General features: G+C 33.0%; 1 protein-coding gene across 6 annotated transcripts in view; it reads right to left on the reverse strand.

The window, feature by feature from the left end:
• The window catches only part of LOC114329819 (L-lactate dehydrogenase), an 85,828-nt gene that overhangs the window by 9,202 nt on the left and 57,101 nt on the right, over positions 1-19,525 (reverse strand). The window contains exon 6 of one of the 6 annotated variants that reach the window (XM_050646373.1): positions 14,608-15,159. The exons of 4 other annotated variants lie outside the window; for them this stretch is intronic. In XM_050646373.1, the coding sequence (XP_050502330.1) occupies positions 14,995-15,159 (165 nt within the window). In that variant the 3' untranslated portion in view covers positions 14,608-14,994. Of the gene's footprint in view, positions 1-14,607; positions 15,160-18,975; positions 19,228-19,525 lie in introns of those variants that run through there. One more of the 6 variants, XM_050646372.1, reaches the window with a different exon arrangement.

Genomic DNA, 19,525 nt, shown 5'->3' on the forward strand with positions numbered 1-19,525 from the left:
CATATAGTAATCTCATGACTTTTGATATAAAATAATTAGGGAAGCAGGAATTCAAAACAGTTTCGGTTTTCCCATTGAGTTTCCTAAGACCCGTTTGACAATTCACGTCCCGGTATTTAGCAAAATATTGGATCTATTCCTTTTCTATCAAAATAATAATCTCTTTATTTCTTTAAAAAACATTTCTCTCATTCTGAAGCATGAATATTCTTCTTTCAATTTATTTCTGACAATTCACGCACCTCTTCTGCATACCTATACATTTCTTTGATCTACATTGATAACATATCAAGATATATTTCCATACATTTTATTTAAACCGATAACTGTACCTATTGATTTTAATATGTTGCACTCTCTTAGTTTTATGCTGATATCTGTTCTTCTATTAGGTATATCCTCCTAGAGAAGATACCGATTAGACCAGTGCATTTAGCGCTAAAAACACCGTAATAAATCGATTTTTAAATACAGCACCTAGAGATTTGCACATTTTTGCATTGTGTTGAATTGTGGAGTGTCAGGAAAAAATCTACTATACAGAAATGAGTGGAAATGCATATAGTTGCATTTTAAAGTGCATACAATGTAACCAAAAGTGCATAAGCATTTAAAAATAAGTACATTAAGGACCAAATTTTTGTTATTCAGGGGGTTTTTGGGGCCCACGAATACCTAATCAGAATCGACCCTCTAAGCACCTAATGCTCACGGTTATTGCGCTAAGGCACGTCATATGGAGTTTTCGGCACTCAGTTAATGCAAACAGATTACTCGGAGGTTTTTGGGATCGCTGAACACGAATACGTCATCAGAATCGGACCCCGGAGCATCTGGTACCCAGCATCATTGCTAGGGCACGTCATCTTCTGCAGTTTCGAGGGTTTTTGGCAATAAATTAATACAAAGAGAATACTAGGGGATTTTGGTGTTGCTGAACACGAATATGACATTATAACTAACCCTCGGAGCACCTAGTGACCAGGGTGATATCCACGTCCATTCCATCTTTCGGAATTTTGAGTTTTCGATTTTCGAAAGTCGGTTCTGATGGCGTATTCGTAAACAGCAACCCCAAAATCCCACGAGTAATCAATTTGCATCAATTTAGTGTCGGAAAGCCTCGAGATTCCAGAAGATCACGAACATATCAGTCACTCTGGGTACTACGTGCTCCGAGGTTCGGTTCTGATGTCATATTCGTGTTCAGCAACACCCAAAGGCTCCCCGAGTAATCCGTTTGTATCTATTTAGAGCTAAAAACCCTCGAAACTCCAGAAGTTGCCGTGCCTTAGCAGTGATCATGGGCACCAGGTGCTCCGCGGGCCGGTTCTGATAACGTATTCGTGTTCAGCGATCCCAAAAACATCCTAGTAATCTGTTTGCCGAAATAATTGAGTGTATAAAAAGAATAATTGAGTGCCGAAACCCTTTAAACTCCAGATGACGTGCCTTAGCAGTAACCCTGAGCACCAGTTGTTTCGGGAGTCAGTTCCAGTGGCGTACTGAGCATGGTTCCGCGAAACCAGGGCCCGGGCCCCGCAGGGGGGCCCGCTTTAACGCGCTTTTTGCTTCTTTTCTTTCTAATTTGATGGGGGCATTATGAACTACACAAGTACACACATAGGAAATGTATCTGCTTAATAGATTTTAATTTTTGTGTAGGTACTTATATATAAAAACGAAAAATTCCTATTCCTCAAATATTTGAAAACAAAATTTATTGAAATTCAGTGTACAATACTGTTGTAAGGTTCCTTACTAGTTTTACCTTCTTTCAACGTAAGTTTTTCAGCCGAGAAGGGGTGAAACACCCCTAGGGCAGAAGCGCACATGGGCACAATAGGTATCACTTTTTTTTGTTTGACATGTTAGCTATGTGTATGCCAAATATCATCTCAATCCGAACAGTTCTTTAAAATTTACAGCAAAAACCGTGAGTAAATGGACTATAAATTAGCTTGAGTTTTTATGATATATTTCATAATATAATTTATGATATAATGATTTTATTATGATTTATATTTAATGTTTTGGGAGAGGCCCGCATCCTAACTGGAACCAGGGCCCGCTGATCTATCAGTACGCTACTGGTCGGTTCTGATTACGGCTTTTCATTCACAGTCATTTGTTTCGAGCTTCTGTCAAATGTCGTATAATCTGTGTATATTAATATTATACACAGACTATACAACATATGACAGAAGCTCGAAACAAATGACAATCGATGAAAGCCCTGAACGATCACATCAATCACTTATTTTGTATTTGCTGTCTTTTTCTATAACAAACGTTTGTTATTTATAGAAAAAGACAACAAATACAAAATAAGTGATTGATGTGATCGTTCATGGGTATTCTTTCATTTTTCCGACTGTATTCGTGTGCATTGACCCCAAAAACTTAGTGAATAACAAAATATACGTATTTTGCTTATTCACTTTTGGATCCACTTTATGCACTCTAAAGTGCAATTTTGCATTTCCACCCATTTTTTATTTAAAATTTAATATATAAATTTTGAAAAACACACATTTTTGGTTCTCTTCTTGGCAATATCTATAATAATAATTAGAAACGTAGTTCTTCCAACTCTTTCCCTTATGGTAAGTTTTTCTAGTTTACACTTTATACAGGGTGTCCCAAAAGTAGTGGAACGGTCGAATATTTCGCGAACTAAACATCGGATCGAAAAACTGAAAAATACGTGTTCAATCATTTTCAAAAATCTATCCAATGACACCAAACACCAACCCCCACTACACCCCCTGGAGGTGGGGTGGAGGGTAACTTTAAAATCTCAAATGGAAACCCCTAGTTTTTCTTGCAGATTTGGATTAGTTACGTAAAAGTAGGCAACTTTTATTCAAGACATTTTTTCGAACTGTGGATAGATGGCGCTATAATTGAGAAAAACGATTTATCCTGATACCATAGGTAAATTTATAGAAACCTAATGAGAAACAAAAAAAAGGTTTTTAGTACTTTTCGAAAACCTATTGAATAACACTAAACGTGACCCTCCAACCCACCCCCTGGAGGTGGGGTGGGGGGTAACCTTAAAATCTTAAATAGCAACCCCCACTTTTTATTACAGATTCGGATTCGTCATGAAAAATTAAGCAACATTTATTCAAAACATTTTTTAGAATTGTTGATAGATGGCGCTTTAATTGGAAAAATACGATTAATAGGGAACTTGCATAAATTTTTAAATTCGAAAAAAATGTTATAAATCACAACACAACATAATTTAAAACATGTATCAAAGATAAAAAAGTTTTGTTTGTCTTTCGTTTGGCCCCTAAAGACGATTAAAAATTCAAATTAAAACAGGTGGCCAAAACGCTTCGTGACGTCACTTGGTTTTACATTTACATTTTTCCAATAAAGTAAACAGAATTTTAAATTAGACGTTATAAACGTCAGTAGAAAATACATTTATGTGACGTTACAAGTGTTTTTGATCGTTTGAACTATTCATAGAAAAATTCGTACTTTTACAAAATGGTTTTATTTTCAATAGTAAACCTTCGTTCCTTTCCTTCAAAAACAGTATAAAACTACAATTTTAACAAACTGGTATATATTATTACAATGACATACGATAAATGTCATTAGAATATAAATATTTTTGACTTATTCCACGACGATGAGCTTGCCAAATACCCAAGTAGGTGGAGGCCAATAAACTAAATAAGGAGAAGAAGAATATACCTAAATATAAGGTTGTGTCTAGGTATACGTTACCGTGTACGCAAATAAAAAAGTTAGAGTGTCAGTGATTTCTTATTTTTTATTTGTTTAGTGTTTGTTTTTAAATTAACTACGGAGTGTGGACAAATATTTAATTCTTTTAATGAGTTTAAGAACATTTTAAAACAGTACGAAAAAGATAAGAGACTATAAATTATTATATATTTTTTTTTAGTTATAAATGAAACAGTATGTATTACCGTAAAAGATTAAAATAAAAAGAAGACCTAAAGCTTTCACAATAATAATTAACTTGTTCTGAAGCTATTATCTTGTGGCATTTTTGTAATCAACTATTCTAAATGGGAATTAAGCCACAATTTAACCAAAAAATGATTTTATTAACGTTTCTACGTCTAAATCGGAAAAAAATTTTCTAATAATTTATTTAATCTGACTAATTTTTGTATTTTGACAATGACATCCGATTTGGACGTCGAAACGTTAATAAAATCATTTTTTTAGTTAAATTGTGGCTTATTTCCCATTTAGAATAGTTGATTATAATAGTTAACTTACGTATAAAAATTATTTTAACAATATTTTTTACGTGTTATGTCAACTAAATACATATATTTATTTTGCTAACCTAAATATATACTTTAATATATACATTGATTTATTACAATTAAGTTTGAAACATCTGAATAGTTCTGCTTCCCTTCCTTTAACAAATATTGTTCTATCAAACACACGCTAAACATATCAAAATAGCATGTACCAAAATATACAGTCACTGCGCACGCTACATAATAATGTCACTGGCTTGATGAAGTTTAATTCGCGTGTACATACCTAACTTTTTTATTTGCGTACACGTTAGCGTGTACCTAGACACAGCGAAATATAACCATAATAATAACTAATGTAAAACTATGTGACGTCACGGGTCGTTTGAACTATTTTATACCGCTGAAGATTTTAAATACGTATTTCTAAGTTATTACGAGTTTTTGAATCGTGAAATTTTGGAAATCTCATTTTTAAATAAAACTGAACATTATTATGTAATAAAAAAAAATTGTGCAAGTTCCCTATTAGCGCCATCTATCAGCAATTTTAAAAAATGTTTCGAATAAATGTTGCTTAGTTTTTCATGATGAATTCGAATCTGCAATAAAAAGTGGGGGTTGCTATTTAAGATTTTAAATTTACCCCCCCCCCTTTTCCAGGGGGTGGGTTGGAGGGTCCTTTTTGGTGTTAGTCGATAGGTTGTCGAAAAATATTAAAAACCTGTTTTTTTGGTTTCTTATTTGGAAGTGTATTTCTCGAGATATTAGACCGTTTCTATAATTTACCTATGGTATCAGGATAAATCGTTTTTCCCAATTATAGCGCCATCTATCCACAGTTCGAAAAAATATCTTGAATAAAAGTTGCTTACTTTTACGTAACGAATCCAAATCTGCAGGAAAAACTAGGGGTTTCCATTTGAGATTTTAAAGTTACCCCTCACCCCACCTCCAGGGGGTGTAGTGGGGGTTGGTGTTTGGTGTCATTGGATAGATTTTTGAAAATGATTGAACACGTATTTTTCAGTTTTTCGATCCAATGTTTAGTTTGCGAAATATTCGACCGTTCCACTACTTTTGGGACACCCTATATATTAATTACTACTAGATTCAAACATACTTGTAGCATACACTGCTCTACAAAAAAATTTTTCTCCCTGAAAAATGAAAAAAAAAAAGAAAAACTGCTCTACAAAAATGTTTGTTTTGTTTTTACAATAACAAAAAATTACTTCTTCTTTTTGTGTAGACATAACATCGTCTGTTTTTCAATGTGCCTCCAGTAACTTGTCGTTCCATCGTTTTCGTGGCCTTACCACTGATCGTCTTCCTATTGGGGAACCGTCTCTCGCTGTCCTAACTACCCTATTTGTTGTCATTCGGCTTACGTGGTCGTTCCATTCTACTCTTGTTGTTTACCCAGTTATTATTGTTATCCACCTTTCATCTCCGTCGTAATTCTGCACTTCTAACTCTACCACTGATCGTACTTTTCAACGCTTCTCATAATATGTCGTATCCCTAACAACACAAAACATTCCAGGAATGTACTATGAAAGTTCTATTAATGTTTGAATGTCCTGGACATTCAAGGAACATTCGGTGAACATCTGATTAAGTTATTCGTGGAATGTTACCACAAAACATTCTATGAACATCCTACCAATGTCCTATATTTTAAGAGAGGCCATTTACTATTCAATTTGCATTCATTTTCAAATTTGCCGCGCGTGTATATTATGTATTTAGGCAATCCAAACCACGTGACTTCTGGTTGGCATACAACAAAAAGTTACACAATTACAGGTTACAGAGGTTATATGTTTGTAATATCATTTCATTTCATTGTTTATCGTCGTATTTTGTCTATTTTGGATTCATTTGGATTTCGTTTGCTGTATTTTGTGAACTTTATAAACTTTATCACACTGCAAAGTGATTATTTAAGGAAATTATTATTGGAAACTCCAGATGTTTGGAGAAAGGTAGGGGAAACAATTTTTATTTACTGTTCATTTTTCTCTGATATTTATCAATATTGAGGAATTTTGCAAGCAATAACATTATTTCTTTTATTGTTTTAGATATTTATTGAAGCTGAAAATAATTGGGGATTTAGATCCATATACAATTCAGTCAGAACTGGATTTTACCATGAAGTGCATTCCACCAAATTACTATTATAGATATTTATCTGGTGGAGTCTCACAGTTACTACTCTAAACAGCAGATGAAAGCATACAAAAGCCTTCAGGCACATAAATATTTTACAGCTGGATTTGTTTTAAAGTTAGAAGTCACAATCAACAACTTCGTAAGTACCTACAAGAATATTGAGGAAATCCAGCTCCTCGATACTACTGGGCAAACTAGAAGATTGAAGAGGACAAAGACTTTTGAACTAGTTTGAGTGATATGTGATAGTGAAAAGCAGAACATAATGCTTGTGTGCCTGTGTATGTTAGAATAGTGCGGTTAGAAAAGCAGGCATAGTGCTTGTGTGCCTGTTAGATTAGATAAGAGACGCTATGGGGTAAGCTCTTCATCTTCATTTTAAGGAACAGTAGTAATTTAGGTTAAATTAAAATTGCTCATTGGTCAGAGTTATGACCAGATTGTAATTGTAATGTACAATTCAATACAATGAATCGTCATCGTAGTAATGATTATGGAAAAAAATATATGACAAGATTTTATGCAATAAAAATGTTTATATTTATCAAGGATGTATTATTTGGTACGGCCACATATACTTCTGGTATATTGTCGGTGAAGTGACAATACCTCCTATCTGCTTTTTTATGAATTTTGTGGGAGATGAATTGGGCCACCTCCTGTTTTCATATATTTTTTGACTTGTTTTGTAGTAAATTCAACTATCTATTTACTACAAAACAAGTCAAAACACGTATGAAAACAAGAGGTGACCTTAAAAAATGTTTTTCGTCTCCTGCAAAACTCATGAAAAAACATATAGGAGGTATTGTCACATCACTGACGATATATTTCAGAGAATGTCTAAAAAATATACTTTGAATGCCCTAAGAACATTCGTAGACATTCATGGAATGTTTCAAGACATTCATGGAATGTTTCAACAAGACATTCAGTCTAAAAAATATACTGTGAATGTTCAAAGAACATTCGTAGACATTCATGGAATGTTCCAACAAGACATTCAAGGAATGTTTAAAATGCTGACACAGCACTTTCCTGGGACTTTCCAGGGACGTTTGTGTGCTTTTAGGGACATTCCAGGAATGTTTTCAATGTCCTGTGTGTACCTTCTAGGAACATTCCTGGAATGTTTTGTGTTATTAGGGATAATCCGTGATATATATATCAATTAATATAATTCGTATATTAATATACTTACGACATATGCCAGAAGAGAGAAACAAATGAGAAGCGTTGAAAAGTACTTTTGGGGACACGTATTTCGTCGTCTTTACTACTCTGTTGTCATTCGCTTATGTGATCGTTCTATTCTACTCTTCTTTTTGTAACCCAGTGATTGATGTTCTCTACTTTGCATCTCCATATCGTATATTCGTATTCTAGTTCTTTTCCATAGTGTCTTATCATCGATTTTTCTAAGGATTTTCATCCTCATCTGACGTTTCTAGCATTTTTTTGTTCTATTTGTCAGGTCGTGTATTTGCCGCATATGTCATTATTGGTCTGATGACTGTAGTTTATGTCTTTCATTTATTTCCAGATATTTTTATTTCAACATATTGTTTTATTCAGACAACCTGCGTGTCTGTTGCTCTATTCACTAGAAAAAATAATTTGTTAAATTTTCTGGAGGTTATAATAAATTGAGGCAGCATAAGTTGTAAATTACCTTCACTTTGAGAGATTAGTATTGCGTGGTCTGTATAGCAGAAAGTTGTTTTTCTTTCATTTGGTATTTTTTTTCGTTCTTACTTTTTTTATTATTCCTCAGGGATTCCCCCTGCTCTATCCCATTGCCAGCTTCAAGTGGGTGAGTTAGTTCTTCTTCTACTTTTATTTTTATTGTGTGTTCTGGTAGATATTTTCGATCGTTTTAGTTATTCCTATAGGATGTCTTTACGTACAATTACTGTCAAATGCTTTCTTAAGGTCCATGATACATAAATAATATGCCGGTTTGTTGTATTCAATGATTGATGCGGCATTTGTCTCATTATAAATATGTCGGTGTAGGAATTTAGTGGGAGCGGTCATTTTCAAAATTAAAAGTGATAAAAAAGTAGTTACGAATGACAATGAGACAAGAAAGACTTATGAATTTGGCGCTAATTTCTATTGAAAATGAAATGTGTGAGGGCTTAGATACAGAATATGTGGCTAAAGATTTTGCGAACTTAAGGGCCAGAAAAGTTGAATTTTAGTACCTTAATATTCTGTTTTATTTATTGAAATATTTAATACCTATATTCTTTTTTAATTGAGTTTTGTTTCATGTGTGTATGTGTATTTTTGTTATGTAAGTATTACATATTTATAATTTTTTTGTGTTTTATGTATTTACTATTCTAAATGCCACAATACTATAAGCCACAATTTAACTTGAAAAATGATTTTATTGACGTTTAGGCTTCCACTTCGGAGGTCGTTATCTAAATACACAATATTAATAATGATAATGAATAAATACAGTTTTTTTAGTATAATTATTTATTTTGCTTTAAAAAAATACAATAAATATAAGTAAACTGCCGATTATAGTTAAAAGTTAAAATAAAATAGTTTTCCAAAAAGAATCATACAAAAATATAATTTATTACAATAAAAATCAGTCTAAATAATACATGACTTGGTAGATAATATAAATGAAATTACAAAAATAAACTAAAATAAATAAATTATATAGCTAATATAAAAGTTGTTAACCCCGAAACAATTGACAAAATAATAAAAAATACATAAATAAGATTTAAACATTTAAATCAAGGAAAACTTTTGTTTTCACTATTTACACAAAATTGATTATACAGGGTAGCGACAATTCAGGGAATCACGGTAATTTCATACTTTAACTAAGTACAGTCAAATTACTTTTACAAGATGGTCAAAATTGGAAACAGCTAAAATAGTGAGTGAATATTAGATAAAAGATATACAGGGTGATTCATTAAGAATGTCCAATCTCTTAGTTGTATAGATTCTAGACCTCAAAATATTAAGATTTAATCCAAATCACTTGAATAAAATGTGGCTCGTTACTAAGTTACAGGGTGTTTTATTTAAAAATGTGATAATTATTTTTACCCTGTACTTTAAAACTATTTGACATATCCTTTTCATACTTGGCAGAAAGTGTAGGTACTGCACACCCTAAGAAATTCTGATAAATAAACGTTTCTGGCTACTACTATAGGCGTACGACAGGGGGCATTGAATGGTTTACCCTTCCAAAATTCTACGCCACTGGCGGAATTTCTATTTTAGCACAATATTTCGATTCTCCAATACTTTCTATGTAAATAATAGACTTTTCATTCGTAACGATAAAGTCATTAGTTTTCGAGATATTTGAAATTGAAATTGAAACGGCACAGCTATTTGATTAATGTATTGTGCCCTTTCATTTTTAACTTCAAATATCTCGAAAACTAATGATTTTATCGTTACAAATGCCGAGTATATGAATTACATAGAAAGTACTGGAGAATCTAAAAATTATGCAATACATACTGTTATATGAGTCAGGAAAAATTGAATTACAAAATATTACGATATGACGTCACAAGCCTTCGCGTGCTTTTTAGATCGTTTAAAATTATTTAAATACACAGAAGATTTTAAATTTGTACTTCTAAGTTATTATGAGTTTTTGAGGCGTGAAATTTTGGAAATCTTATTTTTAAACGAAACTGAACATTATTATATAATAAAACAAAAATGTGCAAATTCTCTATTGAAATCATATTATACAGGGTGTCGCAATTAAATTAAATAAATTGAGAGTATTTCGTGTGAAACCGGAAGTAGAGTAGTAAAAAATATGTAGCGTCAGCCATACGCGTTAGATATGTTATTGTACTTGCATGCAAAGTTTCAAGATTCGGTCGCTGACCAGCGAATAGAACACACGTGTTTAGCTCGTATCTTAACTCGATTCTCGGGCAGATATAGCAATAAAACAATTGTGTTATACAAAAGTGCAGTGTAACTATAAACCAATATATGTAGGTACATAAATAAACAACCTAATTAGTTAACTAATTATACAGTGAAAAAATCGGAAAAAAGTAATTCCAACGATAAGGAATTAAATTCTTGTGTAAAGTGATAAAAACTTGTGTGATATCGAATATAAACAAAGCAGGTTTTTGCAGTAGGTGGAAACAAAACAATATTGTGAATGGTGTATTTCTACAGGAAAATAAAGCATATTAATAAACAGAATCAGCTGTAAGTAGAAAACTTTATTATAATATAATTAATTTTATTATAAACAGATAACCAGGGCCGGATTTTGATTTTGATTTTTACCTAGGAATAAAAGTGCTGGAAAATTAGTAACGGCTAGCGCGGGTGCAGGTGGGAATTTGAACTGTGAGTAGAGTTCTCCACGAAACTTCACCCGTGACGCATTGACTAATAACTCTAGCACGAAAAATAACTAGGAATTAAGAACAATGAGTTCAGATAGCGAATTAGATGATGAAATGAAAAGGAGAAGGGAAGAGGAGGAACATCCCAGCAAAAAATCAAAAATAACAGCTAGAACATCACAAAAAACAGATGAAGATAACATAAGTGGAATGGAACAAATGATGAAAATGATGAGGGAATTAGCAATGGATATAAAAGACATAAAAAAAGAACAATATAGATCTGGAGACGAAATCACACAACTAAAGAATGAAATTAAAGAACTGAAAGATCAACAAAGCGGCTACAAAGATGAAATAAAAAAGCTGCGAGAAACAAACGAAAAAGCTATAAAACAAATAGGTCAATTAGAAAAAGAAATTAGTATAGCAAATGAAAAAATAGAGAAATTGGAAAGAGAAAGAAAGAGAAAAAATGTAATAATACAAGGAATAAAAATTGATACAAATGATCAGAAAGTTTTACGAGGGGCTATGGAGAATTTTATGGAAAAAGAGCTACAAGTTTCAGTAGATGTAAATGGAGCAAGGAAAATAGGAGAAAATACTGTCATAGTGGAACTCAACAGCGTGAAAAACAAAATAGAAGTAATGAAAAATAAAAGTAAATTAAAAACCAAAAAGGACGAAAGAATCTATATTAATGATGATATGTCAAAAGAAGAAAGAATTATTCAGAAAGAAATTAGAAGCAAGGCTATGGTAGAGAGGCATAATGGAAAAAATGTAAAAATAGGATACCAGAAGCTAATCATTAATGGTGAAATATGGACATGGAATAACAACCAACAACAACTCATAAAAGAGAAAAATATACAACCAAAAAACTAGCAATACAACGAAAGCAGACTGAAATAACGGAGATGACATGGCAAAGTACAGGTACACGAAATAGACAAAATGTACAGATTATTAATGAAAAGCAGCCCATAAAAGAACATATATTAGTAGGAACATGGAATGTAAGAGGAACATACGAAGAAGGAAAACTGAAACACCTAGTAGATGAATGTAAAAAATATAAATTCGAAATAGTAGCACTACAAGAAACGAAACAACTAGGCCAAAACTCAATGGAAATAAATGACTATTTATTTTTCAATAGCGGAGGCGAAAATAGAATGTTAGGCACAGGATTTGTAGTAAACAAAAAGCTGAAAGATCTAATCGTTGACTTTAAACCAATTTCAGAGAGAATATGCATACAAAGAATAAGAGGAAAATACCAAAAAATAACATTTATAAACATACATGCACCGACTGAAGAGAAAAACATAGAGATAAAGGAAGACTTCTACAGTCAAATAGATACAGTATTCGAAAATATTCCCAAATACGATATAAAAATAGTACTAGGTGATGCTAATGCCAAAATAGGAAAAGAAGAAATATACACACCCACCATAGGAAAATATAGTCTGCATGAAACAACGAATGAAAATGGTCACCTCTTAATAGATTTTGCAAAAGAAAAAAACATGATCGTTATGAGCACGTACTTTCAACACAAAAGAATATATCAAGGAACATGGAGATCACCAGATGGAAAAACCATAAATCAAATAGATCATGTGCTCATCGAAAAAGACATGGAAAAATGTATAAAGAACATAAGAACATATAGAGGACCGGATGCAGACACAGATCACTTTATAGTCGGAATACAACTTAAACAGGTTATACCAGTTCTTAGAAATCAACAGAAAAAAAGGTACAAAGTAACTAAACCTATTAGACTACTGTCAGAAGAAGAACAAAGTAAATATGAAAAACTAGTCACTAGAGAACTGGAAAATATTGCAGAAAATGAAAACATCGAACAAAAATGGACGCAAATAAAAGTATGTATGACCAAAGCAGCGCAAGTCAGTAATAGAAATATAAAAGATGGATTCAAAGAATGGTTTGATGAAGAATGTAAAATAGAACTGGATGAAAGAAATAAGTTAAGACTCAAAATGATGCAAGTGAAAACACCAGAGATGGAGATACAATACAACGAACAAAGAAAACGAACTAAAAGAATCATAAGAGTAAAGAAAAGAAAGTACAACGAAGATAAATTGAAATGCATAGAAGAAAACTATAAAAATGGAGAAGTCAGGAACTTATATCAAGGAGTAAAAAATGAGAAAAAGGGGTTCCAAAGAAAACCTGTACACTACAAAAGCAAAAATGGAAGGAATTTAGTAAGCGACGAAGAAATACTGAGCAGATGGAGAGAATACTTCGAAGAGCTTCTAAATGAAATTCCCACAACAGAATATGCAGAAGAAGAAGAAGAAGGACCGAATGAAAATATTGATCAAGAAGAAATGCAGGAAAGACCGCCTAATGAAAAAGAAATAAAAGAAATAATAGAAAAACTAAAGAAAAACAAGAGCCCAGGTAAGGATGAAATAACAGCTGAAATGTTTAAATATGGAGGACCAGTACTAATTAAGCATTTGGAAAAGCTGATAAAAGAAATTTGGGAACAAGAACACATACCAAAAGAATGGACTGAAGCCACACTGTGTCCAATTCACAAAAAAGGCGACAAAAGTTTATGCCATAATTACAGGGGAGTAGCCCTACTAAACGTTGCATATAAAATACTTGCAGTACATATAAAAGACAAGATAACACAAAAGATAGATAATGACATAGGAGAATATCAATGTGGATTCAGAAGAGGACGCAGCACGGTGGATCAAATTTTCCTGCTGCGTGAGATACAAGCGGAAAGCTACGAATACGGAAAATCTACAATGGCCCTATTCATTGACTTTAAACAAGCTTTTGACAGAGTTAAGCGAAAAGAAATATACAAAGCACTATGTGAAATTGGAATTAGTAAAAAATTAATAAAGATGGTAAAAGTTACACTCAGAGAAACAGAGAACAGGGTTAAAATAAATGGAAAGGAAACAGATAAGTTTAGGGTCGGTGAAGGGGTACGACAAGGAGACCCACTGTCATCACTGTTGTTTAGTATCCTTCTTGAAATAGTCATCAGAGAAGCCGAAATTAACAGGACAGGACTTGTATACCAACGAAAACACCAATGCTTGGCATTCGCTGATGACATAGTAATGATAGCCAGAAGCAAACAAGAATTACAAGAAATACTAAAAAGACTAGAGGCGATAGGAAGAAAGAAAGGGATATACATAAACGAAGAAAAGACTAAATATATGGAATGGACAAAACGAGAATACACACAAGGACAATACCTGACAATAAACACAGAGGCAAAAATATATAAATTCGAGGAAGTAGAGAGATTCCAATATCTAGGAGCGACATTCACTAGGAGACCAAATATAAAAGAAGAAATCCAAGCGAGAATTATGGCTGGTAATCGTTGTATCTTTGCTCTAAACAACTTATTGAGAAATAAGAACATATCTAGAGGGGCTAAGATAAGAATATACAAGACAGTGATAAGACCTATAGTCTTGTATGCCAGTGAAACATGGACGATGAACAAATCCGAGCAAGTCATGCTTAAAGTATGGGAAAGAAAAGTCCTAAGAAAAATATTTGGCGGAAAGATATGGAATGGAATGTGGATAAGAAGACCAAATGTGGAATTGGAGAGGATGTATGGTGAACCAAACATAGTAGGGATCGTAAAATCACAAAGACTGAGATGGTTGGGACATATCCAAAGGATGCCAAACACGAGACTTCCCAAAAAAATACTAACGGGAGGAATAGGAGGAAAGAAGAAGAAAGGTAGACCGAAAACCAGATGGAAGAAAGATGTTGAAAAAGACATAGAAGAACTGAAAATCACAAATTGGAAAAATAAAGCAGCAAATAGGAGAGATTGGAAAGGAATAGTAAACCAAGCCATGGGCCTTCTAGGCCTGGAGAGCTAAACTATATATATGCAAAGTTTCATACTTTATCTCAACCCTGTATATAAAACCAATACAGTCAATTATCAATTAAACTAACGGCAATATTCGCAAATGGTAATAAATTATTTAGTCATACTAGATTCTAAAAATACTTTAAAATAAGCTTAAACTAAACAGTCTATCCTCAAATAATACTATACACTCAGTAAATAAATTAAAATTAAGTAGGATTGGAGATATATCACACATAGTGAGAAAGAGAAACCAACATTACAGTTTTAATCCACTTTGCACCTCTTCCATCACTGCCGCAGATTTCTGAAGAGCCTTTGTTTCTTCTTCTGTAAGAGGCTGTTGAATCACATGGCTAACACCGTTTGAATTCAGCATCACAGGTAAAGATAAATATACTTCGGATTTGATGTCATGGAATCCCTGCATAAAGATTTAGTGTTAATATTGGAAATAACCATTAAAAAAAAATAGCAATCAAAAACAAAATATGTATATAAAAAAATAGATTTGTGGTATCGCTAAAGCATATAATATTTCATCACTCTTATAAATCTCACACACTACGAATACTTACTTCCATTTATATGTAGATCGATAGAAGAAAACTTTTACTTTAGATATTATATAAAAATCGAAGAAAAGAAATATTGCAACGCCGTATTTCTTGACATCTCCCAGGCTTTTGATAGAGTAGGGCATCCTGGACTGATCATTAAATTAAAAATGACTCTATCGAGTAACTACTACCTAGATCATATGTTTCCAATAGAAGCTTCTCCGTTAGACATGGTAGCGCTGAATCCACCATTTGTATCGGGGGTCCCACAAGGCAGCGTTTTGGGTCTACTACTTTTACTGATTTTCACAGCGGATTTTCCAGAAACTCACATTACTACAATTGCATCATTTGCAGATGTATTACCTATCAACTAGCAAGAATCCAGTAGATGTCTTTCTCATCTTCAAACCTACCTAAACCTACTCGCAGAATGGTACAGTTAATGAAGAATTCAAATCAATGAAAGGAAGTCAGTACAAGTAATATTTACCACCATTTGTCCTCCGCTCACACTTAACAATACACACATCCACGTCAGCACAGAAGTGAAATACCTTGGATTGCACATCGACCAAAGGCTAACATGGAATGAACACATCCAAATGAAACACAGGCAGTTGGATCTCAAGTTCAGACAAATGTACTGGCTCCTTGCTAGGACATACAAATTGTCATTTAATAACAAATTACTCCTATACAAAACCATATTGAAACCAATTTGGATGTACGGTATCTATCTGTGGGGAAGTGCTAAATTAACTCACATCACAACCATTCACCGATTTCAATCGAAAGTCCTTAGATCAATTAGTGGCCAACCTGGTCTCAGTAATCTCAGTATTCTCACAATTCACAATGATCTGAATATTCCCTTTGTAAGAAATGAAATACAGCTGGCAGCGACCAGCCTTGAAAGTCAAATAAGGCATTTCGGAACATACCCCAATAACCTAAAATGCATACTTTGGGAGCTGTCAAGAAAATGTCATACAGTGGTAGAATACTGTCACGTTGGCAATGAAAAGGGATGCCAATTTTTCGATAAACTACTTATTTTTTGATACTTGCGAAAAACCGTCCAAGAACATGTTTTTTGTTGTTAAAAATGAATATATATTATTTATTCGCAAAGAACTCGAAAAGTATTAACTTAGTGAAAAAACTCTATAGAACGAAAGTTGCTTAAAATTAGTCATTCTATCCAATTCCTGACTTATTTTGAATGTATATTTTTTCACCCCCGAGAAGAGGTAGTCCCCTCCATTTTTGTAAAATGGAGGGGATTGTAGAATTGTAAACTTTTTCTTATACCGGTTGTCCACTTATATTTTCCCCCATTTTAACTGCCTATAACTTCTAAACGGCTTAAGATAGAAATATGCGGTTTTCGATGAAATGTTTTATTTTAGTAAAAGTTTTGTCTGAATGGATTGAATTTTTTATATCGCTTTCAAATACGAAAAGAAAATGGCGGATTTTTGAAAAAATCGTTGTTGACTTTTTTTTAATAGAACACCCAGTATGTTTTTCTGTAAATTGAAAGAAAGGTCATTCACCTATCCAGCGATATAAAGTTTTTCAAAATCGGTTGTCAAATCACTGAGTAATTAATTTTTAAAATTAGCGGTGCAACGTGGATATTACATACCTAAATAACATAACTAGTTAAGCAAAATGATATTATGTTATGTGATTTCCACATTACATCTTTCATTTTAAAAATTATTTGCTCAGTCATTTGACAACCGATTTTACAAAATTTAATATCGCTGGATAGGTAAATGACCGTTTTTTCAAGCTACAAAAAAATATACTGGGTGTTTCAATAAAAAAAGTCAACAACGTTTTTTTTAAATACGCCATTTTTTAATTAAAAGCGACATAAAAAATGGTTATTTACCTAAAAACTTGAAAAAAACGGTCATTTCCCTATCCAACGATATAAATTTTTTAAAAATCGGTAGTCAAATGACTGAGCAATTAATTTTTAAAATGAGAGATGCAATGTGGAAATCACATAACATAATATCAATTTGCTTAGTTATGTTATTTAGGTATTTAATATCCACGTTGCACCTCTCATTTTAAAAATTAATTACTCAGTGATTTGACAACCGATTTTAAAAAACTTTATATCGCTGGATAGGTGAATGACCTTTCTTTCAATTTACAAAAATATATACTGGGTGTTCCATTTAAAAAAAGTCAACAACGTTTCTTTCAAAAATCCGCCATTTTTCTTTTCGTATTTGAAAGCGATATAAAAAATTCAGTCCATTCAGATAAAACTTTTACTAAAATAAAACATTTCAGCGAAAACCGCATATTTCTATCTTGAGCCGTTTAGAAGTTATAGGCAGTTAAAATGGGGGAAAATATAAGTGGACACCCGGTATAATAATAGACAATTTCAACTACCATTCCCAAATTTTCATCCTTTCTTTATTTTTTTGGAGGTTTTCGTAAAGTTTTGTGTTCCTTGATCGGGCTATTAATGAATTTTACAACATCAGGTTCTCCAAAACTTCTATACTTCTTAAAGTTGCAACGCCTGCGCCACAAACCTTTTATCCCTCCATATATTATTTTTAGGATTTTTCGATCGGAACGTTTGAGCAGTTCTTGGTCATTATGTGTAAGCGACCAAGTTTATGGACCATATGTTATAGCACTGGTCCTATTAGTGTTTTATAGACAGTCAATTTAATTTTTCTAGGTAGTTTTGAGGCCGTCTATCTTTGTCTTCTTAAGCCATACTAACACTTATTGGCGAGCACTATTCTTCTTTTAATTTCTTCACTTTACATTAGGATTGGACAGACTTAAGTCTGTTCTAGCTTTTTTATCATGTTGTAGACGATGTCATCTTTGTTTTCTGTTTAGTTTAAATACAAATTTGATTCAAGGTCGGTCTCAATGGTAGGGGAGCCCAAGCGGGGATTATTGCAGTTACTCGAGCGCGTCAGATTATGACATGGGAAGAAACCTTGTACCCTGTAAATGTATCCCTACCATATATTGGATCTTGATAAAGGGGAGTTAGTTAAGGTGGGGCCGAAAAAAAATCTATCCTTAGAAAAACTCACAATCTTCAGACTAAGATAAGGTAAATTACAATAAGTATATGCAGAACAGTGTATATTTCAAAAATCTGACGGTTTGAGCGGGGCGCAAGGAAATGGGTGATTCACAAAGTTTCACAAGAAAAAAGCGAATATTTCGAGAAATAAACGTCAGATCGAAAAACTAAAAAATACGTGTTACAATTATTTTTAAAAATCTATCGAATGATACTAAACACGACCCCCACGGAGAGGGGTGGGGGTAAATTTTAAATTTTAAATAGGAAACCCGCGATATAAGTAACTTTTATTCGAGACATTTTTTCTAATTATGAATAGATGGAGCTATAATCGGAAAAACGATTCTTGGAAATGGAAAATTAAATTAAAAATGGAAAGTCCCCACTTAAATGGAAAACTTTAACTTTAAACTTAAACTTTTTTGGTCTTAGGACCTAATCTTCACGACCCAATAGGTCCCCATAACGCTCGAGTGACTGCACATTTAGCATACTTTCTTCCCCTACTACAAGCATTGACGCCGCCTTGAGACACAACTATTAATACGGACATAAGCGTTTGTTTCAAAACACGCAACTTTTAGTATTAAAAACATTTGAACACTAAATAATATACTTGGTGAAAATATATTTGTACATACAGACATTCACAGTTAAACATAAATTTTCTGAATTTTGATTTCTAAAACTTGATGCCTTTTTGAATTTCCGCCATGTGTGCAGCGGAGAATTTCAAAGAACAACGCTCATTACTTGCCAGTTGTTGTTTCACAACGTATTCAACACCATTGGCACCAAGTACAGTGGGTAGGGATAAAAATACTTCGCAATCCAGATCATGAAAACCCTAGGGGACAAAATACGTTAGTGCAGGTTCTTATATTACTTAAAATGGTAGCCAGAATATCTGAAATGATCCAAAATCTATCTTATTAGGCTAAGGTGAATAATTTTTAAGACAAAAAATAGTAACAGGATGGAACAAATTGTAAAAGGCATAGTATATAAGGTACGCCGGGTTAAGTCGAAAGATGGGAAAGTGGAACCAACGCATATTTTGCTAACTTAATTGTCCCGGACGGGCCCCAAATGGTGGACGGGACAAGTGTAACATATCGCACCCTCAGTGCAAGACTGCAGTAACT

The sequence above is a fragment of the Diabrotica virgifera genome, chromosome 3 (assembly GCF_917563875.1).
Source record: "Diabrotica virgifera virgifera chromosome 3, PGI_DIABVI_V3a".
NCBI classification, from domain to species: domain Eukaryota; kingdom Metazoa; phylum Arthropoda; class Insecta; order Coleoptera; family Chrysomelidae; genus Diabrotica; species Diabrotica virgifera.